This window comes from Felis catus, chromosome D1 (genome assembly GCF_018350175.1).
Source record: "Felis catus isolate Fca126 chromosome D1, F.catus_Fca126_mat1.0, whole genome shotgun sequence".
Classification (NCBI taxonomy): domain Eukaryota; kingdom Metazoa; phylum Chordata; class Mammalia; order Carnivora; family Felidae; genus Felis; species Felis catus.
In genome coordinates this window covers 109,375,582-109,400,624 of record NC_058377.1, presented here as the reverse complement: position 1 = coordinate 109,400,624, position 25,043 = coordinate 109,375,582, and the positions used below count along the sequence as shown (strand labels likewise).

General features: G+C 46.7%; 2 protein-coding genes across 8 annotated transcripts; both read right to left on the bottom strand.

Moving 5' to 3' along the window:
- Positions 1-316: 316 nt before the first annotated feature.
- Positions 317-8,028, bottom strand: LOC101088520 (RNA-binding protein 4). 3 transcript variants are annotated; one of them, XM_045039582.1, is made up of 5 exons: positions 7,896-8,028; positions 6,499-6,921; positions 3,222-3,300; positions 2,607-2,891; positions 634-755 (listed from the first exon to the last, which is right to left on the bottom strand). In XM_045039582.1, the coding sequence occupies exons 2-4, from the start codon at positions 6,908-6,910 to the stop codon at positions 2,615-2,617; spliced, it is 768 nt and encodes a 255-aa protein (XP_044895517.1). In that variant the 5' UTR covers positions 6,911-6,921; positions 7,896-8,028; the 3' UTR covers positions 634-755; positions 2,607-2,614. The 3 variants fall into 3 exon arrangements, with proteins under 3 accessions (XP_006937614.1, XP_044895517.1, XP_003993736.1); XM_003993687.5 differs by having other exon boundaries at positions 2,607-3,300; XM_006937552.4 differs by lacking the exons at positions 2,607-2,891; positions 3,222-3,300 and having other exon boundaries at positions 317-755.
- RBM14 (RNA binding motif protein 14) lies at positions 7,952-24,134 on the bottom strand. Of its 5 annotated transcripts, none has more exons than XM_045039581.1 (3): positions 23,670-24,131; positions 18,025-18,135; positions 7,952-8,089 (listed from the first exon to the last, which is right to left on the bottom strand). In XM_045039581.1, the coding sequence occupies exons 1-3, from the start codon at positions 24,004-24,006 to the stop codon at positions 8,070-8,072; spliced, it is 468 nt and encodes a 155-aa protein (XP_044895516.1). In that variant the 5' UTR covers positions 24,007-24,131; the 3' UTR covers positions 7,952-8,069. The 5 variants fall into 5 exon arrangements, with proteins under 5 accessions (XP_044895516.1, XP_011285343.1, XP_011285340.1 ...); XM_011287038.4 differs by lacking the exon at positions 7,952-8,089 and adding an exon at positions 15,016-15,894 and having other exon boundaries at positions 16,671-18,135; positions 23,670-24,127; XM_019812715.3 differs by lacking the exons at positions 7,952-8,089; positions 23,670-24,131 and adding exons at positions 15,016-15,894; positions 23,173-23,591 and having other exon boundaries at positions 16,671-18,135.
- Positions 24,135-25,043: the final 909 nt, after the last annotated feature.

The following is a 25,043-nucleotide window of genomic DNA, read 5'->3' as shown; positions in this document are numbered from 1 at the left end:
GGTTGAAATGGTATTAAGAGGTGGGTGAGGATTTATTTCTCAAGCAAGGAAAGACTGACATCTTGAAACCACGACCAAGTGGTTGGTTTCATTACAAAGGTGGACTAGTGGAAGGAAGTCTTTACTGGAATAAAGCTACCTGCCTGGGTTCTTCCTTTGGCACCTTTAAGACCTATCTACAATAAAAAAAAGTAACTGCAGTGATGTTCACCCAGGGCTGAAATGTCAAACTTTATACCCACCCCTTCTCTTCCAGGGACAAATAAAGAACCCAGACACAAGCCCAAGCAAGAACGCTCTCAAAGCACACATGCCCTAAGTTGAAAAACCATTTATTTCACTGGAAAAAAAAAAGTGATCCAACTCTATGTGTCTACCCGCCACAAGCCTTTGGGCCAAAAAGACTCAGGAGCAGTGACACTCTCACCAAGGTCATTCCCAAGTCCAACACCCACCGGAAGCAGGAGGCAGGGAGACAGCACACCCCCCACCACAGTTTCTGCACGCAATGAGGCCTGCTGGGAGAACAGAACATAAATGGGAAACTACAGAAGTATTGAAGAACAGGAAGAACAGGAAAATGGGCAGGAAAGAGGAAAGGAAGAGGTGGTCTGAATTTAGCAAGGTAAATTAAGGTCCACGGTTCCTGAGGGACTGAACGTACAGAGCCGAGAACGTCCCGGAGATGGGGTACCACGAAGGGTGTATTCTCATGCACAACCGCAGCTCGGAATTTCAGCCCACACACATCCCACCTGCAAGAGAGCACAATACAGGGGCTTTACAGCAAAGCTCAAAAGGGCTTCCTACTTAAAACTTCAAAGAACATCTTTACAAAGTCTGGTAACTTGACACTCCTTTTAAGTTTACTTGTACCCATCCCCAGTATCACAATAATCTCTAAAAGTAAATGAGCTTAAAGAACCAGAGAGAAACTGGGAAGGTCAAGCAATCCCAGACTGAGGTCCTTCTCTAAATTAAACAGCAAATATTCTTTGATGAGTGTAGGCAAAGATAATTCATTTCTCTTGATGTTAACATCAGCATTCCTCAGAAAAGGTAATTCCATGTCCCAAATTGTCACTGGAGGGCAGGAAAAAAAAAAAAAAAAAAAAAAAGGTTCCAATTAGCTCTCTGGGGTAAAAGTCAAAAGTATGTTTGAATCTGGGTTTAGTACCAAGGTCCAAGTTAAAAATCATTCCAGGTCTAGTCAAAGTAGCATCAACTGAACAATCTTTAAGACCTGAGGGCATCCAACTCTGCCTAGGGAAGAAACTAAAGAATGTAGTAGAGGGCATATGTAATCTACATATCAAGTCATTCACGTTTCTTTTCCAGCCCTACCAGTGATTTCCTATCCAATAATCTCTGGCAAGTCACATACCTTCTGCCTTAACTAAAAGATGACAGAATATCACTCACCCTGACACTACAAAATTACAGATCAATGGTAATGTCTGGGACACACTGAGAACTGGGGGTTCCCCCAAAACAAAGGGTATCTGAGAATCACCATTTAATACAACAGCAATCTCAAAAACACCTAGAGCCCAAAGCTGGCAAGTATCACAAAGAATATACTCAAGTAGAGCCAAATGGATCATGAGGCTCAAAATGTATAGTATAGGAAAAAGCCAGAGGACTCAAGGTAGAGCTGGTTCAAGAGTATTAAATGCCCATAACTAGTGGGAAGATGAAGGGAGTAATTTGCTTAAGGCAAAGCTCCCAACCCTGGTGTTCATTCATATTTATATCACCATATACCTTGAAGAAGCAGAAAGGATGTCCACCAGAACTCTGTGGGACAGTTTAAAAAAAAAAAAAATTGAACAGAGTAAACAGGTTCTTTTATAGGACAGATTCAAAGATAGAGCAATAGGGTGGGCACTCTATTCAGGGAATAAATCTGAGCTGAGTGGAGAAGTTGGATTTGAGTCTATGCCTCAGACTCCTTATTGAAAGCTTTATAAACTAAAAGATACCTTTTCTTCTCTCTGCCCCAACTTACCATCAAAGAAGTTTTTTCTCTAAAGCTCATAGGGAGTGAACTGTTCAGGAATGTCAGAAAACGCTGCTTCAAGATTAAGATGATGCCACCTGGATAGTCTTCACAGTAACAGGGACCTGAGCAGTGATGACTAGTTAACTAGTTATGGATTTTATATTACTCTAGGTCATATCAGACCTTTCACATAGCACAAAGCAGAACAGGAAACTTACAAACCTTAATAATGTCACACACCTAGGAATTCAACAAAGGCTCTGAGAAACAGCACACCTCATTCTGAATAAATGGGTCCCAGGTTCAGTTCAATTACAGCACATAGGTGTGATCCAACATTCATCACACCATTCTTCATTTTTCCAGGCACAAATAGCATCAGATTGACTCCCAATACTAGGAGCCCTGGAAAAGTAGCCATGAGGGCTAAGGATGTTTATATATTTCAAAAAGTTAAGTAATTAAGGACTTCCCCTAGTCTCTGCCATGCTAGTAGTAACCTTACCCTAACCCCGCAAAAGCAAGCAAGCAGGCAGCCTAACTGGAGCCTGTAGGCTGCAGGAGGGATGGCAAAACCAGAACAGGGGACACCCACCGCTCTCACCTCAAGCTTTAAAAAGCTGAATACCGCGCCCGATCCGCATACTGCTCCCGCTCATACCGGGCCATGTCGTACAAGGAATTCCGCGCGGCCGCCGAAGCTTGGGACAACTCACTCTCATGCCCGTAACCGTAGCCCTCTCCAACAGTGGGGACTGGGGCTGTAGCGCGACGCAGGGGGCTCCGATCCCGCCCGTAATATGAAGTGGAAGCTGCAGTAACAGCAGCAGCGGCTGCTGCAGCAGCAGCAGCTGTAGCAGCAGCAGCTCCTGAGGTCGGCAACAGGTGTCTATCGTAGGGATCGAGAGAGGTGGAGGTGAGGTGACTGGCCATGGCTGTGTTCTGGACTTGTGGCAGCTGGGACAGGGTCTGCTCTGCGTAATTATAGGCAGAGGCAGCTGCAGCTGCCACTGCCTCATAGGACCGGGCAGCACGGCAGCGCTTGTAGTAGGCATCGAGCGCTCCGTACGCGTTGTTGTAATACAATGAATCCCCATAGCTCATGGTGTAAGGTGTACGCACTGCTCCATATTGCTCATTATATTGCTCGGTAAAGTCTGCCACTCGGCCAGAACGATCTATCGGACACTCTTTGGACCAGTGCCCCTCTTTCCCGCACCGATAGCAGCCGCTCTGGTCTCCCATCCCGGGCGCAGTCCTAAGCCGGCTGGTGGACAACTGCACGTGCATTCGTTTGCCTTGAAGAAACAGACGCAAGAAGGGTTGCTATCACTCTTAGTCATAGCCCCCGCCCCTACCCCAGACACTGGTCATAGCAATGGCTTTACTTAGACAACACTAATGCAGGATTCCTTGCCAAAAGATTTTTTTTTTTTAAGTTAAAAAAAAAAAAAAAAGTCCACTACGTAAATTCAATACAATGACCTGTTTAGAGGCAAAGATCAGTAAGATGAAGAAATGTTTCAGCTCTAACACTAGTTTAAAGCTTGAGCCCAATAATAAGCACCTCATCCTTTGCCAAGTAACTAGACAAAAACTACCCTGAACAATAATAGCCCAATGACAAAAGAAACTGTATGAGTGCTCCACAAGACTCTCACATTTCCAATCTTCACCATCAAGACTGACTTCATTAAGCAGGACACTACAAAGGCCAGTTCCCCACTCCAAAAATCAAAGAGAGTAAGACCTGAAAGTTACCACTGATAAAGAATATAACCCAGACCTGATCCATGACTGAATGTGATAAGCAAGTTTCAAGATTTGTGGGAAAATCACTCGTGAAATGGGGGAAAAGGGACAATCATATGCATTGAAGGACTGCCTTCCCCTTTAACAGAGTCCTTTAAATTGTTGGTCCTGATATTCATTCTAACAACGATTCTTTACAATCTGACAACTTTAGGGACTTCCTGATAAGGTCTAAGGAAATAGGACAGGCAATTCACAAAATGCCTAAATTTTTAAAAAGATTATGAAAAACATGGAAGAAAAAGGGGAGGGAGATGAGAAAAATGGGGAGAATAACCAGTAGTATTAGTGGATCAAATAATTCATTAACAAGACTAAAGCACTTTTTCTCCTTAAACTAGGGATCTGAAAGATGGTAAGAACACACACTAAATACTACTTTTTGCTGAATATTACAATTTATATTCTAGAAATAAAAAAATATTACTTCTGAAAACTTAACAAAAGACACTTTTCTGAAGAAACTTAAGGTTTAAATCTTTTCGCAGGAACAGCTTTGACCTAACATGATCTACCAATTTATTGGTAAGCAAAATTCCAGGAAAAACTTCCAATGCAATTGGCTAGTATACCAAAACATGCAGATGATAAAGTGAATGGTTACAAGCAGAGGAGAGTCAACAGATAGATCATCTACTCATACAACATTACAGAATCGGTAAATAGACAATTTCACATGCAAAATTAAAGCCCTGGGAAGCTAGAGAAGGAAAAGGGAGGTGGAAGGATCAAACTACCCCCAAAAAATCCTGTTGTAAACATTACATCTAAGTGTAGATAGACTGCAGGTTAGAAGCTTAGATACACAATTAAGTACTGAAATGCTTTAAAGTGCTCACTATGTCCCTCTGGTATTTGCCCTCGGGGCCACCTTGGCACCTAACAAAACCAGAGAAAACAGGTGCAACCAAGGAACTAAACAAGCACATTCATGACATTAAGGTCGTTAACTAATGCCCTGATCTAAGGATGCGTCAATTCCAAAACCAGGAAAAGAAACTAAACCTTTAAAAATATCTACAATAGAGATCTTTAAAATGGGCAAACAATAGAGAATACACCCAACACTGAGAAACTGAAAAACCATCTTAATAAATTCCGTTGCTCCATATACACATAGAACTCTACTAGACAATACTAAGGAGAATAACTAATACTAAGTAATTAAAATATAAATAAGCAGAAATAGCACCACAGAGCCTACAGTTCATACTCAAGAGTTATGCATAAGGACAGGTTGTCCTGAGTCAGTACACACTGGTCTCCTGCTACACATGTACCTGCTACAATCAGAAGCTACCACCCACTCTATGACTGGATTGAAGTGGAGAAGAGGGTCCAAAAATTAGGTATTATACCACAAACCCTCCACAAAAGCAGCCTTTGCTCCCAATTAAGTTGTTGGCAGCAAGTTAATTCTCAACTTACCAATTAAAAAAGAAAAACAAACTAGACCTGAGAGACTAGTGACACTTTTCTTTAATAATGCACAGCAATACCCACGACACAGTGCACTGTTAAGTTGGGAGAACGACTGGACCTCCAGCTCTAAGAAAGGTCCAATCTAAGGGAAATAAACACACAAAACAGGAGCAATGACTTAACAAGAGAGTACTCAGAAAAGGAAGCAGTAACTACCTTGTTTGGGGCTAAAAAGGTTGGAATACAGTTTAAAAATGTAGCAAGGAATTATAGGACTACCCCGTAATTTGGAAGTAGTTACAATCAAAGGGAAAAAGCTTTTTTGCTACGGGGGACACAAGAGGATGGTGGGATGGAAGAAAAATTAGCAACTCACCATGGTTACCACACTCACCCTTCCTGATTGCCACTCTTGCCACAGGAGCTCAGAACTCAAACTAAGAAAAGATAAAACTTTCCAAATAAAGCAACAATCCATACCATCACTCATACTGCCCTCTAGGTACACTAACAATCTAGTCAAGGCTCTAAGATAACACCCATCTAAGGGCTCTACTCACCAAGGATGTTGAGTCCACCCTCAAACAGTGAAAAGACATTGCCATTATTGCCCCCAAACCCCAATATCCCCTCCTCAGCAACTCCTGAAATCAGACTTTTATTCTGGAGTGACCTCATCCTCAAAACAGAACCTCTTGGTACAAGCATAACTGAAAAGGAACAAGAGCGATAGCCCTTTAAAAACACTAGTTATCTCAACACTAGTTATTTAATAACTAATTACCTTCGCTGGGAAGTTAGGAGTTGGGATGAGGTGGGGGAGCTTACCAGGGATTCTGCTCCCCAAAAGTGTTAAGACGCTTTTGGGTTTGTCAGGTTCTTCATATGTAAAATAAGGCATAAGGCTGATACTGGGCTGAGGCAATAAATTCAGAGTGAACCACTAAAATGTGCTCTACTATCAAGAAAAAGGGAAGGAAAAAAAGATAAGTGGGAAAATCAAAGGAAAAAACTTCTGCACTAATAGACATAAAAGCCTTAAGAGTTCCAAACTAAAGCCACGGGTGTTTTCCCAAAGGGACTGGTCTAAGTTAAAGCCTCGAATTCCCATGCATTCTCCATTTTAAGTATATCACCCGCAATGATTCACCATCAGCCAGCCAACAGCTCTATTTGTACCCCCAAACCCCTCCCCTTACTTATCCAACCTATTTTCTGCACACAGGCTGTGTTCAGCCCTCTTCCCAAACAGGGTGGTTCACCTTGAAACTCTGTGTTGTCAAGGCCCCTGATGGCCTCCACTGCATCCTCTGCCCGCTCCATGTGCACGAAGGCATAATCTTTCACGATGTCACATTCGATGACTGGACCATACTCCTCAAACTTGGCCCGAAGCTCTTTGTTGGTACAGGTGGGACTGATGTTGCCCACATGCAACTTGGTGGAGGTTTTGCTCTTATTCTTGCTGGCTTCCACATTGATGTTCACCCCATGCAGCTTGTAGTGGTGCAGGTTGCGTATGGCATCCTCGGCCGCCGTCTTGTCTTCTATGTGCACAAAGCCGTAGTTCTTAATGATGTCACATTCCAGCACCTTCCCATACTGCTCGAAGAGTGAGCGAATCTCCTGCTCTGTGGCCTCCCGGGGCAGGTTACCAATAAACAGCTTCACCATCTCGACACAGCCTGTGTAAGAAGAAACAAAATTTCTAACAAAAGACCTTAGGCTCACATCAGTTAAAACAAAAACAAACAAAAAACCCCGGCCACCTCCTTTCACTCTAGCAAATATTTGCAGTTCTCCTCTCTCACACTCCTACCTCCACACAACAATCAAAGGAAAAGTGGAAATAAGGAGGCCTGCCACAATACCGGGTGTAGAACCCTAGAATGATGAGAAAATGTCTGTAAAACTCCTTAGTAGACAAAGGGTTTGATAAGAGTTGGATAGCTTCTAACGAAAATGGAAATGAAAGTGAGAGCATACATGCCGCGCTGGGGATACTGGGCTTTTCTATCCACTGGGAGGTCAGAAAACGAAAGGTCTAACTGCAGGCTGCCTGGACTGACTACTGAAATTGTGAATCAGCTCTTCCTCCCGCAACGGAGTAAGTAGCCACCATTTCCGGAAAAGTGGGCCTTGTAATAGCTTCATTTTAGGGTTTCCTTTGGAAGCAGTGAACGGGAGACCTGAGCCGGAGAGCAAGGCATGAGGAGACTACAGGAAGTGCAGGAGTGGGGAACGCCTCTGTCGGGGTGCTGTCCTACGAGCTCCTGCGGGATGGGGAAATGCGTGGCCAGAGAAAGGGGCTTCAGACTCATCAGTCAGACAACAATGTCTCATAGCCTAAAAAATTCTGGAAACAGGTTTCAATTTTTCTAAGTCTAAAGGAGCGCGGTAATCTCTATGGAAACCTCAGAGCAGGAAACCGAGCCAAGTCGGGTAGAGGGCAATGTGGGGATAAAGGAAGGTATTCTCGGGGGAGGTCGTGGGGGAAGGGCTGCTTCAGGCTTACCGCGCAATGCCCAGCACCGAGGTCGGCTCTCAGAGACGGGTGCGGAGGCCGTGACCCCACTAGGATACCCCTGAAGCCCAAAGCAGTGAGATAAGAAATTTAAGAGAGAAAAGACAGGCAACGAAGGGGCTCGGAGTCTCTCACCCGCACGGAAACCAGCAGGGGCTCTTCCTCGCGGCGCAGACGCTTCTGACAAAACGCTAAAATGGCGACGGCCGCAGCAGTGACTCTGGGTAGAAGGGGAGGTGAGCCTACCACCGGATTGGCTGCTCGGTAAAGTTAAAGGCAGGCGTTCCCGTGGTTCCTCTTCCTGATTGGTTACCACCAACGCCAATTACCTGAGAGGCCGGGAAGAGGTGGAAACGTCAGTAACCCCTGAGCTTTTACGCGAATGCCAATGAGCGCCTATCTCGCGAAGCCGAAGTCACTGATTGGGTAAGAGGTCGGCGTGAGGGAGGAACTACAAACGTGGGCTTCGCCCGGGTGCGACCCGCCATTAGGCGGAGCGAGCTAAGGCTCCGGTGTGGCGGTCTTTAGCTTCGTGGCGCCAATTTTGTGAAGCTTCCGAAATGTTTCGCCATCAACACGTGCACATCTTGACAATATCCCCCGCTCCATTTTGCCTTCTCCAAATTTCTCCCTCTAAACTCCCAGCCACCACCCCTTCGCAGCCAGGATGCTACGAACGATAGCTTACGCAGACCCAAATGCCAGGTTAACGAAGCGTCCCCACCGGAAGAACCAACCTCCTCCTTTGCCCAAGAAGCCACACCGTAGCCCTCGGAGTCCCGGAGCTCCCCCCAGATCAAAGCTACTGTCATGGGTGGTGAAAGGAACTCTGGAAACGGTTAATGGGCGCGGCTTCAATTAGGTTATAACGGTCCCAAGTGAGCCCGGTTGGAGGCTGCGTTACTTGGAGGCACTGAGGAGACAAGTTCCCTCGAGGAACCAGCCTCCCGAAGTGGGTCCAAGATGAAGAAACGGTTTCTGTGTGACCACGTAGACTGAAAACACCCCCACCCCACCCTGAGAAAAAACTGGAGCAGCGAAGTTTTTTGTTTTATTTTATTGGGTGCCATGGGCCAGAGCTGTAGGTTTAAACTCCTAGAACCGACCTTAGAGGGAAGAGCCTAATCACATGAAGCTATAAACAAAATACAATCAAAACAGCATTCGCCAGAGCGTCTGGCCTCCCTCATCACATTTTTTCTCATCCTTTGGCTTCTTCACAGAATTCCATCCTCACTGAGCAAGCAATGACCCTTTGCAAGGCAGCTTTTGAGGAGGGAAGTGGGGAAGGTGCTGGATGAAAAGAACATGATAAAAGCAATGAATTCTCTATGAGGAAGGGGATCATGAGTGGAGATGACATAACACACGACCGTCCACAGCAGCCCCAAAGGGGGAGGGAGGGCAGAAAGAGAAAGGAGTTGAAGTTATGGAAATGGGTTTAAAAACCTGACATGACTCAGGAACCAAATGCTGGAAAACCGGTCAAGAACTTACTCTAGAGTGGGAAGAGCAAAGGACCTAAAAACATCAAAATAATACATTTACAGATGTGGTCGACACTAATCTTGGTCCATTTTCATTGTGGATTCTTATATACGGAATCTGAGTAAAGGCAATATAATCAGTGACGAAGAAAATCAATTCTATGTTAGTCAGTTGCATGTGTGTGCCCTTTTGAGGGGGCCGGCATCATGTGGGGTTCACCATTCAATCTGCAGGGAAACTCATCTGGTATAGAAATCCTCTCAGGTCCTTTCAGTTTGATCTTCCAAATTCTGTGTGTCCCAACAGCCCTGGAGATAAACTTTCTTCCAAAATACCAAAGAAGATGAGATCAACTCGCTCTATAAAACTAGGAATCTCTCCAGGTCCAACGCAGAAAGGACTGGGAATATAAATCTCAGGATCACAATCCATGCCAGTTTGCAGATCACAGTACCGCCGCCCCCCCCCCCCCCCCAGCCCAATCTCATTACTTGATTTACCTTCTGAAAAGCCTTTAAGGTGGACTTATATTTGTTTCATTTTGCAAGCTCATCCAACTGTATAAAGCACATTAAATCATCCCCCTCTTCTTAAAATACACTGCACTGGAAAAATTTCACTTACCCTACCTGATCTGGTTCTTTCCAGAATCTCCTAATCTCTTTAACAACCCCCACTCGCCTCACCCCACTCCCACCCCACCCATACATACTATGCTCCACCCCACTGGCCTTTTTGTTCCAAGTTCATTCAGACTGGAATGTTCTTTCTCCAGGTGCTTCAGTGGCCACCCCATCTAGACATCCTCCTACTCCAAAAGCCTACCTTGGAACTCCATCCCATGACTTCTTGTTATTTTTCCAAATACTTACCATCACTTGAAATCCTATTTGTTCATTCCATTTCTTTCTCCTACCTCCTACCTCCCATCAAATAATTTGTTCGAGGGCAGGGACCTTTTCTTCTTCCTTACTCTATCCTCAGTGTTAGAAATGCACCTGAAACATGGTAGGCACCCAATTATTTGTTGACTAAGTTAACACATGGGTGAATGCAGGAGTTAACTTCTTGAAAACCAAAAGGAGAAATGACGAGATTTTCAGTCAATATCAGCTTAAGATCATGGACACTTAGTTCTAAAAACAAGCACTTGATTCATATCACCTAGTATACTTTCCAGTCTCCCTCAAACAGAAAAAGCAGGTGCCCAAAAGCCAGGGGGTAACCTATGCTACAGCTTTTCATCACCAGGATTACCAGTTTGACAAATGCTGCAAAATGAAGCTTTAGGCAGAAGACATTTGTGGTTTGACTGTCTCCACACTGATGTTCACCCATCCAACTCTATTTTACTGAGTACTAAAGGAGCTTAATACTCAACCCTTAAGGTTTATAAATTAAAGACATCTGGTCCAAATCTTCTACCACCCCAAGTATGCAAAATAGGATTGAATGCAGTATTTTAAAAGCACCTTGTCCAGGGGCACCTTGGTGGCTCAGTCTAAGGTTAAGCATCTGACTCTTGGCTTTGGCTCAGATCATGATCTCATGGTTGGTGGGGTTCTTCGGATTTTCTCTCTCCCCCTCTCTGCCCCTTCCACACTCTCATTCTCTCTCAAAAATAAATATACTTAAAAAAAAAATTTTTTTTAAAGCACTTTGTCCAGGACACTGTAAATACCATCTTGTTGATTCTTAATTTGCTGATCAGGTTACCAAGCACCACAGAGGTAAACTGACTTCTTCAAAAAGTCATCTAGGAAGCAGGTATCTGTCATAACCAAGCATAAATATACATTCTGACTGCAGATTTTGAAAAGACAAAAGTGCTTGGAGCCTGGGCTCTTGAAAAGGAAATGAGGGACAAATCCAAACTTAGGGGGGAAACACAGATATCTGTGAAAAACATTCAAATGTGAACAAACAAGCTATTACTTTCATACCTTTTGGGGTATGTGTAATTTATACATGTTAATTACTGGCTCCTGTCCAGAAATGAGTACTGGTTTAATAAAAGTTCAAATTAAAAACCAGTATTCTCCAGGAATATTCAGACTGGCCTTCCTTGACTAAGCCAGTCAAGCAAACTTCCTAAGCCTCCAATCCCACTGGCAGCTACACTCTTAGCCTCCCCTTAATGTCTTTGCAGGTTCCCTACCCCTAACCTTTCTTTTCCATACCCAAGGAGAATATGATCCCAGGACACTGAACAGTGTTGCCTGAGACTGGACATGACAAAAACCGGTGTGATCCATGGCCTACTTCACTCCTAGGCAGCACTCATTTAAAAAATCCACTGCTTCACTGTTGTTGTTCTTATGTACTGCACTCACACCTACATCCACAGTCCTTTGCTCAGCTGTGTGACAGCTCCACCAGGCCACCCCAATCTCCCCAGAATGTCCTAATTCGGGTCTATGAGACGGCTAGCATTTAATAAGCAGTGACTATACATGAGGCCCCACACTTGTCACATGTTCTCATTTGATCTTTCCATGGCATTATAACGATTACGAGCAAAGTCCTAGACAGACAGTTCAATTCAAAATGACTCAATTCCTTGATCTACTGCTTTCTAACCGTATGATCTTACGAAAAGTTTCTTAAGGGGCACCTGGGGGGTTCAGTGGTTGAGCGTCCAATTTCAGCTCAGGTCACTATCTCCCAGTTCATGAGTTTGAGTCCCACATTGGGCACGCTGCTGTCAGCCCGTTGGCACAGAGCCCGCTTCCCATCCTCTTTCCCCCCCTCTCTGTCCCTCCCCAACTTGTGCCCTCCCAAAAAAGAATATTTAAAGAAAAATTACTTGATCTACAGCCTTAATTTCTCCATTTAAAAAACAGGTTTAGAAATAATGGCATTTGGGTTGCAATGAAGATTAAATGAAGTTACTGTATGAAAAGCACTTTATCAGTGCTTAGCAAGTGTTCAATAAATGTTTTCATCTATAAAATCTCCATTTTATAGATGAAAAACCTAAGACAGAGTTCCTGACAGGCCCAAGATTACACAACTAAGTGACAGAAACACAATTCAGACTCAGGAAACCTGATTTTACAGCCAACCCCCCTAGTCATTCTGTGCCAAGTCAATTTTCCATTCAAACAAATCCCATCTCCAGAACATTTTAACTAGTGGAACTGCCCCTTATCTTCCACTACCCTAGCATTGCTTATTAACCGTAACTAGTTCAATGAGGTAGGTCCTGCCTCCCCACATTATAAATTCAAGGTCAGCCCAAGGGCTCAGCTACTTAATACTGTATTTCTGGCACTACAGACACAGTATTTCAAATGATTTACACTATGTTTGAAGTAACTTTTAAGAACTACCCCCCGCCCCCAGAAAACTTGATTCTACCCTTTATGATCTAAAGGTAACTATAATTTAGGTCAATATAAATTTTTCACTTGCTTTACATCTTATCTTCTCTATTACCCAAACTTTGATTACATATCATACTAGTCCATAAATCTAGGAAATTATTTTCACTATAACCCAAGTCATCCCCTATTAGGGTCAGCTTACTTGGCTTGATAGGACAAAATGACTGGAGAACCACCAGTCTATACACAGACTTTGGCCAAGCTTAACTGATGGGCAGGACTAGAAAAGCAGCCTACCCAGAGGGTGACCACTGAAGGATACTTCCATTACCTCCACTAGAAGGGATGGGGTCCCAGGCCTACCCCAGACAGAATGTGAAACAAGGTCCAAACCTCAGAAGAGAATAGGCTGACAAGGCCAGAAGCCTCTATGTGGTCTCATTCCAGGAATAAATCATCTTTAACTTCTCCAATGAAGGTCAAGTTGTAGAGGTGATAGATGCAGGAGTGCAAAACCTGGGAGTCCATATTCCCCACCCTCTTATCCCAAAACACCCATTAAACGTATGTCCTCCCATTCACTCAACCCAACCATCTCCAAGTTATAGGACCCAAGAACTCAGAAATCCACAAAAAGCAAAGTATGAAGAGTGGGCTACAGGATTAACACAGGTGGCGTAATTTAAATAAAAGAGAAAGAAGGAAATTTTAAAACAATCTGCAAGAAAGAAGAGAATGACAAATGATTTAGCTTTGTAACCTCTTCTGCTTGAACAACGAAAACCTTGAGGGCTGAGGCAGCAAAGGCATCAGGACCTAAAGATGTTAGGCAGTTAAGAGTGATCATCTAGGCCACATCACTCTGAAGAACTTGGGCTGCAATAAAGAACATCAACACTGGCCCCAAGAGCACATTAAGCTGTTTTTCACAGGATCCATAGGATTGGAATAGTGGCAGAACCCTCACACTGGAGAAAGGAAAACAGAAAGCCATATGACAAAGAAATATTACAAATGCACAGGCCACAATCACAGCCCTGTAATCAACCAACCCCTCTACTTTCCAGAGTAATAACCAGAGCTAAGTTTGTTAGCTTGGTCCTCAGATCACCCCACCCTCCCTGCAGAAGTGACAAGAAACCCATCAGACTCCCTCCCAGTCCTTCACAGAAATGAAAAGGAGCAGCAAAGCACCTGGAGGTAAAGCAGTGAGCAGAAAGAGCAAGGAAAGAGCTATGGCCCCAGTACCCCACCCCCCGAGATTACCCCAGTTAGCATCCACAAGAGCTCATTCTTATAAAGATCATATGCTTTTTTGCCCACTGGGCAGAGGGAAGGGAACACTTGGGGCAAACTCCTCTGTCACAAGGCAAGTTCCCAAGGAACCAGTGAAAGGCAGAAAAGAACCCACCTGAACTCCACTTGATTGACACACACAATTCCCCAAAACCACCTTGCCCCAAAAGGCTCCCAAATCAAATCTCTAAAGCCCCCTTTCCCAAAGGAACAGCAGTAGGTTCCTACCCAACCAGTCTTCTGTTCACTCATTTATTGGTGAACCCAAGCCTCCATTTTGTCCCTGGAACTTTTTTTTTTTTTTTTTTTTTTTTTTTGCCCAGGTCCTCTCAACCCCAGTCCCAGAATAAAAGTACAGAAAGAATCTTCAATTTCTCACTCTATCCCAGCATCCCTACTTGGGTTATGCTTGTACCTCACCCCCCTTTCCAGTCTGTGAGGACACCTTCAAATATAAATCCAGGAAGAAAACATCTGGAAACCCTAACAAATGGAGACGGGGGAAGTCTCAGGGAACTGATGGCAGAAGTTGGCAGGACGCAGGAAGGACACTCCATGGTGATGTTCAACAGGCGAAATACCAGGTTTATGGCCATATCCCCCATACCTGCTTCCAATCGTCCCTGTTCCTCCTCTCTCCAACCACAGGGAAGAACCAGACAGACACCACCCTTACCCCACTACTGGCTCCTTTCCGGGTCCCAGCTCCAGCACTCACTCAAGCCCACTGCCTGAAGGATCCACTAGCCTTAGAAGCACCAAAGCAGTCCATTTCCCCACTTCTCACTTGAGAAGCCATACCCCAGAACCATCCTGCTTGGAGCACAGGTTGTTTCCGAACTGGAGATAAATCAGGGGGAAATGGGCAAATAAACTTACTGCACTTGGTGTGATTAATTCAACTTAAGGGCTGAGGAAGTCCGAGCAACTTGGTCTGGACTCTCCAGTCCTAAAGATGGCAGACTAACGGGACGACGATGACCTAAATCCCTCTGGGCAGCAGGGAAATCACTAGTTCCCACATTCAAACCCCTTTCCTCATCTGCCCTGGATTCTCCAGCTGCCTTTCCTTTAGCTGTCATGTCTTCCTGGATGTCAAACTGGCTTCTCTGAAACTGAGTGCAATCAAGACAATGACAACCAGGTTTCCAAACTGCAAATTGCCCCAAGTTTTATTTGTAGTCCATACAAAAGGGAAAAAAAATTAAGGTTTTCTAACACCACCTACTTGGGGAGATGGGGATGTGGGACTGTGCCACTCAGCATCAGCTAGAACATCAGGGGGTCAGTAGGGATTTGGACATATACCGACCGTCCCAACAGGAACTCAGTCTCAACACAGTCTATAGTGGGACAAAGTCAGGGCCCCCTGGACTGCTGGCACACTGGCGCACAGGAAATGGTTAAGCTAACCTTTTCCTGGCCTCCCTCACATCTAAAAAGAAAAAGGCGCCGCCGACCTCAGTTGCAGGTTGCTTCCCCATCCAGACGACCTTAAATATCGCGCACAAAAATAAAAGGGAGCCAGGAAAAAATAAAAACATAAAAGAAATTCCCATCCTGGGGAGATGGGAGGCAGGGGAGAGGGGAAACCGCAGATCTAGAGCCAGTAGCAAGATTTGCTGCTGAGGCGAAGGAACAAAGTAGGTTACTGCCGAACACTCAAAAGGATCATCTCCTGGGGAAGGCCCACAGGGTAGAGGGGATGAAAAACCGCAAACGGGAGAGGTATGGGCCAGTGGTTATAACCTGGGCCTGCACCCTACCCGACCTCTCCTCTCCTTCCCTCCCTGTGGTGCCCCATGCCAGGATGGCCCTACATGCGGCGCTGGTAGCCAGAGTGCATCTGAGCTGCCCGCAGGTAATCATTATAGGAGCCCGAATAGCGTGCGTAATCGGAATGGGCATCGGGCAGGCGACGGTAATCCAGCGAGGACTTTGTCGGCGAGCGGCGGAACGAAAGCTGCGACTCTGATAAACGGCGGTAATCAGAGAGCTCGGCTAAACGCCGGTCGGAACCATACCTAGTCGAGAGAAGAAGACAGTTGGTGAATGAGACAATTGAGGGGAGGGCTCCAGGTGGGCATGGGGGAGATGCCAATGGGGATAGGGAGGGTGTGATCAGATTGGTCTCCAACAAACAAAGATTTTGTCCGAAGGCTCATCACCCTAGCCAGGGCAAGAAATCAAGCCTGGTTCAACCAGTGGGAAACCAAGCCCACCACTGAAGCCCTCCCTTCTCAACTGGCCAAGGTAGATTTTGGTCTACATTCCCAAACCACAAACAAATTATCCCCACCCTGGGCCCTACACAGAAAGACCTTGGTTGTTTATCGACAGAACGGCGGACGAAAGCAAGGTCCCCAACTTCCCAAAGAGTGGACGCACCTCATACACCTTGCCTTCAGCCAGTGAGTGCCAAAGGGACTATTTCAAACCCACCCTACCAAAGCCAGGACAACCACATAACAGGCTTAAGGATCCTTGAGACGGTGGGAAAGGCTATGGGCCACAATCTTGCAGGCAGTAGCTCCAATGGCACTTGGGGTAGCCTAGAGAGGTGACACTTTTCCCAGCCTGACTAGCTGGTACCACCCCAGGCTGAGCACTAATGCTCCACCTGAACCCTGGTGATCAAAAAAGTTTACAGACATCACCCCCCTCGGCCTTTGGACATCCCATGGGAGTAGATGAGAGAAGACCAAAGGAGGGGCCAATGGCTCCAGTTTCCCTCCCATGCCAACCTCAGCCCCTTGCCCTAAGCCCCAGCTGGGGGCAGAGGCGGGGGGGCATACAGTACCTTTTCGACATGGCGACAGCCTTTTTGTAGGGATCGTCGTAGCTGGCCCGGGGTGGGGAGAGACGGGTACGCTCATAGGGCGGCGGGGTGCTGTTGGCGTTGGCAACGGCCCCCTGGGACATGGACAGGTAGGCTGCAGACGGCTGACCTGCCCCATCGTAGGCATTGCCCGGCTGGCCACGGTAGGAGGCAGCAGCCTGGGGATGCTGCTGGGCAGCATAGGAAGCAGCCAATGAGGCTGACGACTGAGCGCGGTACGGAGCTGCCAGGGTGGCAGAAGGCTGGGCCCCATAGGCAGCTGCAGCACCATAGGAGCCAGTGGCCGCAGCAGCTGACTGAGCCCCATAGGAGCCTGACAGGCCCATTGATGCTTGAGCCCCATAACTATTCAGCTGGGTCTGAACAACCGGCTGGGCCCCATAGGAGCCAGCCATTGGGGTAGTGGCTTGTGCAGCATAGGCAGCTGGTTGGCTGGCATAGGCAGCAGCTGTAGCTGGCTGTGCCACATAGGCAGCCGGCTGGGAAGAGTAGGAAGCAGCCTGCTGTGCAGCATACGGGGCAGACTGGGCATTGTAAGAGGCCGAGGGCTGGGCATTGTAAGAAGCTGCCTGGGCCCCATAAGCAAGTGAGGAGGCTGCAGACTGGGCTCCATAGGAGGCTGCCTGGGCCCCATAGGAGCCTAGGGAGGAAGCTGCTCCCTGGGTGTTGTAAGAGGAGGCAGCCGCACGAACCCCATAGGAGGAGGCAGCCTGCGCGCCATAAGAGGATGGCTGGTTACCATAGGAGGCAAGGGAGGAACCCTGAGCCCCATAGGAATTGAGTGAGGAAGCCGCAGCTGGCTGACCCCCATAGGAGGAGAGGGCTGAGGCCGAGGGCTGAGCTCCACCATATGGGCCAAGCGAGGAAGCTGCAGCAGACTGGGAGCTAGGACTAGCCAGCTGGCCCCTGTATGGGGCCCCAAGGGAGACAGAGGGCTGAGCGCGGTAAGAGGCTGCCTGGGCTGTCATGGGCTGAGTCCGATAGCCGACACCCAAAGAGGCAGATGGCTGGGCCCTGTAGGCAGCTCCCAACGACACTGAGGGCTGGGCCCGGTAGGTGGCTGGCTGGGCCGTCAGAGGAGCCACATAGGAGGCTCGGGGAGGTGAACGGCGCAGGGGGCTGCGGTCGCGACCAAAGAAGGGTGGTGTGGGCTGACGGGCTTGCCCATCAAAGCCACCAGTGCTGTTGCCAAAAGCCTGCTGGTAGTCGAAGGTGGCAGAGAAGCCACCAGTTCCAGGGAATGCCGTATCCCCAGCCCCTGGTTTCTTGGTCTTGTCCCCAGACTGGATAGCCAGGCCGGGCCCCTTCTTCTGACCCTTGGTTGAGAGTTCCACGTTGATGCGCTTGCCCTTCACTTCTTTGCCGTTGAGCTGCGCGATGGCGGCTTTGGCATCTGCTTCCTTCTCCATGTGAACAAACGCGTAGTCTGATAAAGCAGCAGACAGAGGGTTAGCGATTAGGGGGGCAGGGCATGCTACCTGATGGGTCCCAAACTGGACACACAACAGCACCCAGCTGTTGCCAGCTACCTCCAGGCCTCCAAACCCTCCTCTCCAGGAGTAGGTCATAAAACATGGTTCCCACATAACAAAGCTTCTGCCTCAAGTGGTCACCTTTCCCTACGTGTTCTCCCTATTCTCCCCGTTCCCCTGCCACATCACTCAACTCAACTCTCTGGTGAGAGAAGAGCAAAGATGAACAGCAACACAGGATAAAAATCTTCACAGCTCTCATGAGTGTAAATAAACCACCAGACAAAACACAGAAAGGGTTCCTGGATCACTCAATTATTTAGCATTCTCTAACCCAAGGTCACCAAACACTATTGCTCACCTTTGAAGCTTAACTCTGAAATACTGGAAATGACCACTTATGTCTTGGCATGACCCATATCTCAGCCCAGGGTCCAACTAAATCAAGAAAATTAGAGTGCAGTGCACAGTTCATTAACGTTCTCCAATGTGATCTCTCCTTTTTTTTTTTTTTTTTTTTTTTTTTCAGAGTACTTCTGTTCTCAAAGTACTTCCATGCATAGGCCTTCATTTGGGCCTCACAACAATCCTGTGAGGTACGCAGAGCAAAGCATCATTATCTCCATCTTACAGGTGGACAAATGTGCTCAGAGAATTTGTACGGCTTGCTCTAAATCACAATGTCTTGAAGCCAGGAACAGAATCCCAGCTCTTCCTTGCCCTTTCACTACACCAGTCTATCCCTGAGAAGTCAATATATAAAGCAAGACCATATTAACACAACAAGAAATTCAAACTTACAAGGAGAAGCTGGAACTCATGTAAGCCAATGAGGCGTGGGAATGGAAACCGAGCCTCTTGGCTGAGATCAGGCCCAAGCCTCTATCCCCCAGGCTACGTTATATCCTCTACTGGTTCCTCTTCAAAGTACAGACGTATACCTTACCCCCTTGGGCTCCTGTTCACAGAACAGACAGTTTACAGGAAAGATCTTGTTTCTTAAGCTTCAAGGTGAGAAATTGCAGTAAGTGCAGCTTGCAGGCTCTGCTAAATAGGTTACCCCTGAAGTCCTCATTCAGGATTTGAATGGACTGTGGTGGGATATAAGCTTAAGATAGGATGTTGATCTCAAAGTCCTACTCATCTACCACACAGGAGAAAATTTTAGAAAGGGGAGTGGGAAGAAATTCTTATTCATGTCCAAAATCACATATCACAATGGTACAAGCAAGATCTGAAAAACAATGACAAGACCACGCTCATGGCAAATAAGGCCATGCACTTAAACCCATCTGGATCCATGGCTACTTAAGTACCAAGTACCAAGATAACATCTCACATCAATTTAGGAAATGAAAAACTACCTAGATGAAATCACCAGGTTCCATTCCTGCAGATAACAAATGCTTTTAAACGACCTCTAAACAAGCATCCTAATTTCTAGATTCATACTGGGATGCCCTCTCTGGCTGCTCCCAGAAAGCAAGTCATTTTTCTTCTTGTGAGGCAATGCCACCAACCTGCTTCTCATAGAAATGAAAAAATAATCAACAAGGCATAAATCAGAAGTATGGTATGCAAAAGGAATCCTTGGTTAGGCACTTAAAAGCCTCAATTATAGATCCAGATATCGCTGAGTTAGCAAATCTGTCCTACCCACCTCCAAGTTAGGAGATTCAAATAAGAAGATAAAAGCACCTTGTAAAATAAATAGCTATATGATAACAAAGAATTATGACGATTATCCAGGCCTAGGAATAACCATAGGCTTCACTCCCTACAGAATATTATCTTTTATCTCTAATAATAAAAAACAAAAGCTACCATACCATTTATACATGCAAACTTGGAACCTGCCAGAGAGGACTGATTAAAAAAACAAAATCAACTATCACAACTCTCAGTCCTCACACCTCCATGGTTAGAACCTGATTCCTTACCTGCCAATTAAGGCAAAAGTGTTCCTTTCAGCCTAGCCACAGAGTACTAGAACTGTCTTATGATCTCTCATCTCCACTTTGGGTAGAGGGAGTTAAAAATAGATACTGGTGGTCAGTGATGTCTTTAAAAGCAGAGACTGAGCTGACCCTCCAGAGAATGCAAGGACAAACAAAAAGTGGGAGCTTGTAGGCAGATTAAGGGAAATGGAAAAAAAACCTCCAGGCAGTGTGAGAGACTATTAATGAATGATATTATAGTCCTGGCTAAACTATCTACAAATTCCTGAGACCGGAACAAACTAGGGGGAAAAAAACACCCAACAAAAACAACAACAACTTCAAAGGGTTTACAAGAGCAACAGGACATCCCACTGTCTACTCCCTACCTTAGCCAGGTTTTATTAAGAAGCCAACCAAGTTGAAATTTGAAAACTGAGATTTCACATGTACAATTTCAATTTACCACCCAGAGGAGTTCTAGAAACTGATTTTTTTTAAAGCCCTCAAATACAATTATAACCAATTTACATCAAAATGTTCCTAATCCTGACATTAAAGAGAAGTGTGACTTAGTGATCCAGCTGACTCCATTGTATCAGGGTTAACCCTGTTACAGCCAGAAGCCAAAATCAACACCTAACCCTATCAAAGATGCCCAGGAATCCAATTACTCCTAGGACGATGAAAAACCAGAAACCTAGAGAACTCTGCCTGGAAAGCTAGTTTAAGAAACAGTAACCTGTGAGGGAAATCCACTGCATTTAAAGGCACTAGAGCAAGCAATGTTTTACAGAGATCACCTATTGGTCTGGTGGCATCACAATTCCTCTAGAACCAAAGTTAAGAGAATCCAGAGTGGCGCCTCAGTGTCTCAGTCAATTAAGCATCCATCTCTTGATTTGGGCAGAAAAAGGAGTTTTCCTATCCTGAGAAGAATTAAAAACCTCTAACTTTACCCTACAGATTTGTGTAAAGGAGGAAAAAATGGCCACCCACCAAGAAAAAAAAAAAAAAAAAAAAAAAAGAGGAAACAGTTTCCTCTTCTGCCTTTCACACCTCCCCTGAAGCCTAAATGGTTCCTAAAGCTGTCAGCAACTCTCATACTTCATCTTTGAACACCCAATAGCCGTGAAGAGTGGTTACATTCCACTGTTGCCACGGAGATTTTTGCTTCATAAATCAAATCACATAGAAGCTTCAGGGGTAACCAAGCAACTATGTTTTTCCCCTATGAAATGAAATAGAACTGGTTGTCTTATGCAACCTTTAGCTTCTGTGCTTTTCAAAGACCTGACAGCCAACACCAGAGGACTCGATCATCGAATGCCCATTCCCAACCCAAGAAAAATGTGTTTTTATAGAGCCAGAGCCAGTCTCTTCTGCTACATTCCCAACTTAAAAGCCACACTTTCTTTCACCCCAGAGAAATAGAAAAGCATCAGTGGAGGACAAGACAGTCAAATCTTTCCCAAAGTCTCTCACATCAAAGTATAGCAGAAGCTCTGTTACTTACCAGGATAACCACAAATAACAACTAACCACTACTGAGGAAGTTTAACACATTTCTGGGTGTTTACAAAAGAACAAAATAGACAAAACTTTCACTCTCTCGGAGTCAGCCAAGAGTTCTACAAACCACATGCAGTTATACACTTCACCCTCCCCACCACTGTCACTTGGTATCAGTCCAGAGCGAATCCAGGCAAATTTTTAGTTTCCTCTACCACCTGAAAGCAAGTTTCTTGACCAATGAGTTCCATGGAGACTGTCCCCCTCAGATGTTAGATTCTAGACTCCCAATCTAGTAGCCATCTTGCCTAAGAACCGCAAAAGAAATGTGGTAGGTCAATTAAACACAGAACTGTCATCAGGAGTCATGTACCCCCACTGGTTTCCTGGCCAGATGCCCAATCTGGAGTCCTTCCTACTCTTTAAACAAAGCAAAAATCAATGCACCATACAGCCTGCCTTAAGAGCACCCAGCAGGAAAGCCCGATTCCGGAGAGTCGTGGACTGGCATAACCTGAGTTGAGGAAAATAGAATGCAATATTAATGCAGAACAAGAACTGCTCTTAGTAGTGGAGACTACAACCCTTTACGCTTCCCCAGCTGCAGAAAGGACAAGGGATGGCCCCCAAAATATGCCTTATTAGGACAGCAAATGAAGTGTCTTGGTGGAAAAAGGCACCTGCACCCATTTAGTTCCTATCCCCAAAACTTTTCAGAGTATGGGTAGGTATGAATTCAACACCAGGAGTAGGGCATCAGATACTCCCCCAGGTTGCATCCTTGAAGATGGCAGGGCAAAGTTAATTCTGATCTGTTCACAAGAGGAACAGAGACTGGCCACATACACAAGGACGATCCCACCAAACCTTGCCAACATAAAAGAAAAAGAACTTACAGGATAGGAACCTAGACTACAAAAAAAGTCAACTGGGTCCCAAAAAGGAAGCCAGACCTAGATTACAGTGATACATTTTCCTCAAAGAAAAGGCAAACTGGGGATCTGCCCTAAGAATTAGACTACTCCAGCAAAGCCGATGAACAAGTAAATTTGTTTAGCCAATGTTTAACGAAGACCTCTCACACACCCCTCTCCAAGTCCCCCTCAGCCACAGAGTATATGCCCCCTTGCAAAATCACCAAGTTATAAAAGAACACTGCCCTGAGGGCATGGGCTTGCAAGTAAAGGCTAAAGAGAAGAGGCCTTCATAAAACAAGCCTCCTTCCCCATTCAAAAGGTCGGGGTTTTCAGTTTATATATATCTGTATCTACAGTGGGATATAAATATATAGATATAGATATATAGATATAGATATATACATATAAAATCGATCCCAAGGAAAAAAAAAAAAAAGCCAAACCCAAGTTTGAGGGACTTGGAATACAGCGTTGCCACACCTAACCCACCTAACAATGTTGAAAGGCCAAAGTGGTTCGGAAGGGGTCCCTCCTGTACCCACGAGTAACTATATACCCATGAGTAGACCCATGCCACACAATGCTAAAAAATCCCAGCCCGAGAAACGTCCAAGGGCCCCGTTACCTTCCGCTCGGGAGCATTCATCGGCAGGGAACACGAGGGTGGCCTTGGGGCATCAGCCCCCACCTTTTCCCTCTTCCCTTGCTCTGACCGACGTCTGGAGAGGAAGTGGGGAAGTGGCGAAATCTTCCCCGCTCCATGATCCGGCTTGTGCCCGTCACTTCCCAATTTCCGCTCGGTGCCAGGCCCAGGAGACCAGTAGAAGGCGCGCCCCCGGTATACTCGCAAGTCTCTCAGGCGCGTCCCCGGCCCCGTAGCTCGGCTCACAGTGGCCGCCGAACCCACCCAGAGCCACTTCCTCCTATCTGGAGAATGGTGCCTGGACCGCAGGGAAGGAGGGTGGCTCTACCCATCGCGCCCCCAACACCTCCGGCCTCGCTCCCGCGACTTCCCCACCCTCCCCAACCGCGCGGTGACCGACCCCCGGGAAAGGGGCGTGGCTAACAAGCAGAGTGCCCAGAGCGCGCCCGCGCCCCCGCCCCCGCGCGCCTCCGCGTTACCTTTCACCACGTCACACTCGATGACGCGTCCGCGGCGCTCGAAGAGGCTGCGCAATTCCTGGCTCGTGCACGCAGCCGACACATTGCCCACGAAAATCTTCCAAGTGTTAAGAGGCCGTGGGCGCGACATCTCCACCACGAGCGCGCGCCCAGGCCGCAGCTCGTGGCCGTGCAGGGCCTCGATGGCGCGCAGCGCGCCTGCATTCTCGCGCATGTGCACGAAGGCGAACTGTTTCATGACGGCGCAGCTCATGACCGTGCCGTAGGGCGCGAAGAGGGCTGCTAGCTCCTCTGGCGTTGTATCTGCCCCATCGACGTTTCCCACGAATATCTTCATTTTGCCGCCGCAGCCGCCTTCCCGGGGAGCCGGGACCTCTCCTCCAGCGACAGGCAACACGTCCGACCGGCCGGCAGTCCTCCCCAGGAATGGCTGGCGACCGAGAACCCCGCCGCGCAGGCGCTCTGACCAAGCCAATCGGGGCCCGCATCCCGCGCGACCCGCAGCCAATCAGAGAAGCTGAAAGAAGATGCGCTCAGGCGCAGCCAATCCCAGAGGGTCTGGAGCCCGCTTGTTAGCCGAGGGGGCGGGAAAGGGACGGCGGCGCGCGACCAACCGCCACTGCCGGGGGGAGGGGGAAAAGAAGGGTTGGAGAAGGGGGAACGCGCGCGGGGAACGTCGGCGGCCTAGAGGCCTACTCGGTGAGACGGCCTCTGGCCCGGGTGGGGCAGGGATCGGCGGACCCAAGGAAAAACTTTGTTCAGCCGGAAGTCAGAGCTCCTCCCATTCTGACTGCCTAGGCCAAACCCGCGCCTGGAGGTGGCAACGAGCTTGTCCACGAGAGGGTCGGGCCTGGCGGTAGAAACCAGGACAGCCGCCTTCAGTCAGCTAACTGTCCCCTCCGAGACTGCTGGGCTGTCTGAGGGGGCCTGAGAGGCATTTGCCCCGGAGGACCCTCGTGCTATTAATTCATTCTTTGGAAACACATTCCCTGATGTTGCTGAGGTCCTAGAACTAGATGGAGAGTGAAAAATCAGAGTTTGGCAGAGGCCTTTGTGGCATTTTCAAAAGAGGAATAATGAGTTGTATCTCCCTTGGTGTGCGCTTGAAATTATCCACAATAAAAAGTTTAGTGAAACAATATTGGGTCAAAAGAATGGTCCCTGAGGGGACAAAAGTTGAACCTTTATAGAAAACAGAAAATTCAAAACCAACAGATGTATGCAAAAAAAAGTATTTTGCATAGCAGAAGAGAAAAACAAATCCGTGTGCCAAACTCAGGAAAATATTTACCTACATGTTCATGCTACAAACTTTTTGAGCACCTACCAAATGGGCAGCACCAAGGATATAGCAGTGAACAAAAAGTGACAAAA

Bases quoted from the DNA above. Each gene is read 5' to 3' on its own strand.
- LOC101088520 (XM_003993687.5), bottom strand. From the start codon at position 6,910: ATGGTGAAGCTGTTTATTGGTAACCTGCCCCGGGAGGCCACAGAGCAG. The intron at 3,301-6,498 runs GTGAACCACCCT...TGTTTCTTCAAG, and splicing joins TGACAACACAGAGTTTCAAG to GCAAACGAATGCACGTGCAG.
- RBM14 (XM_011287038.4), bottom strand. From the start codon at position 24,006: ATGAAGATATTCGTGGGAAACGTCGATGGGGCAGATACAACGCCAGAG. The intron at 18,136-23,669 runs GTAACGCGGAGG...CTGCTTTATCAG, and splicing joins CGAGTGTGACGTGGTGAAAG to ACTACGCGTTTGTTCACATG. The intron at 15,895-16,670 runs GTACTGTATGCC...TCTCTCGACTAG, and splicing joins GCTGTCGCCATGTCGAAAAG to GTATGGTTCCGACCGGCGTT.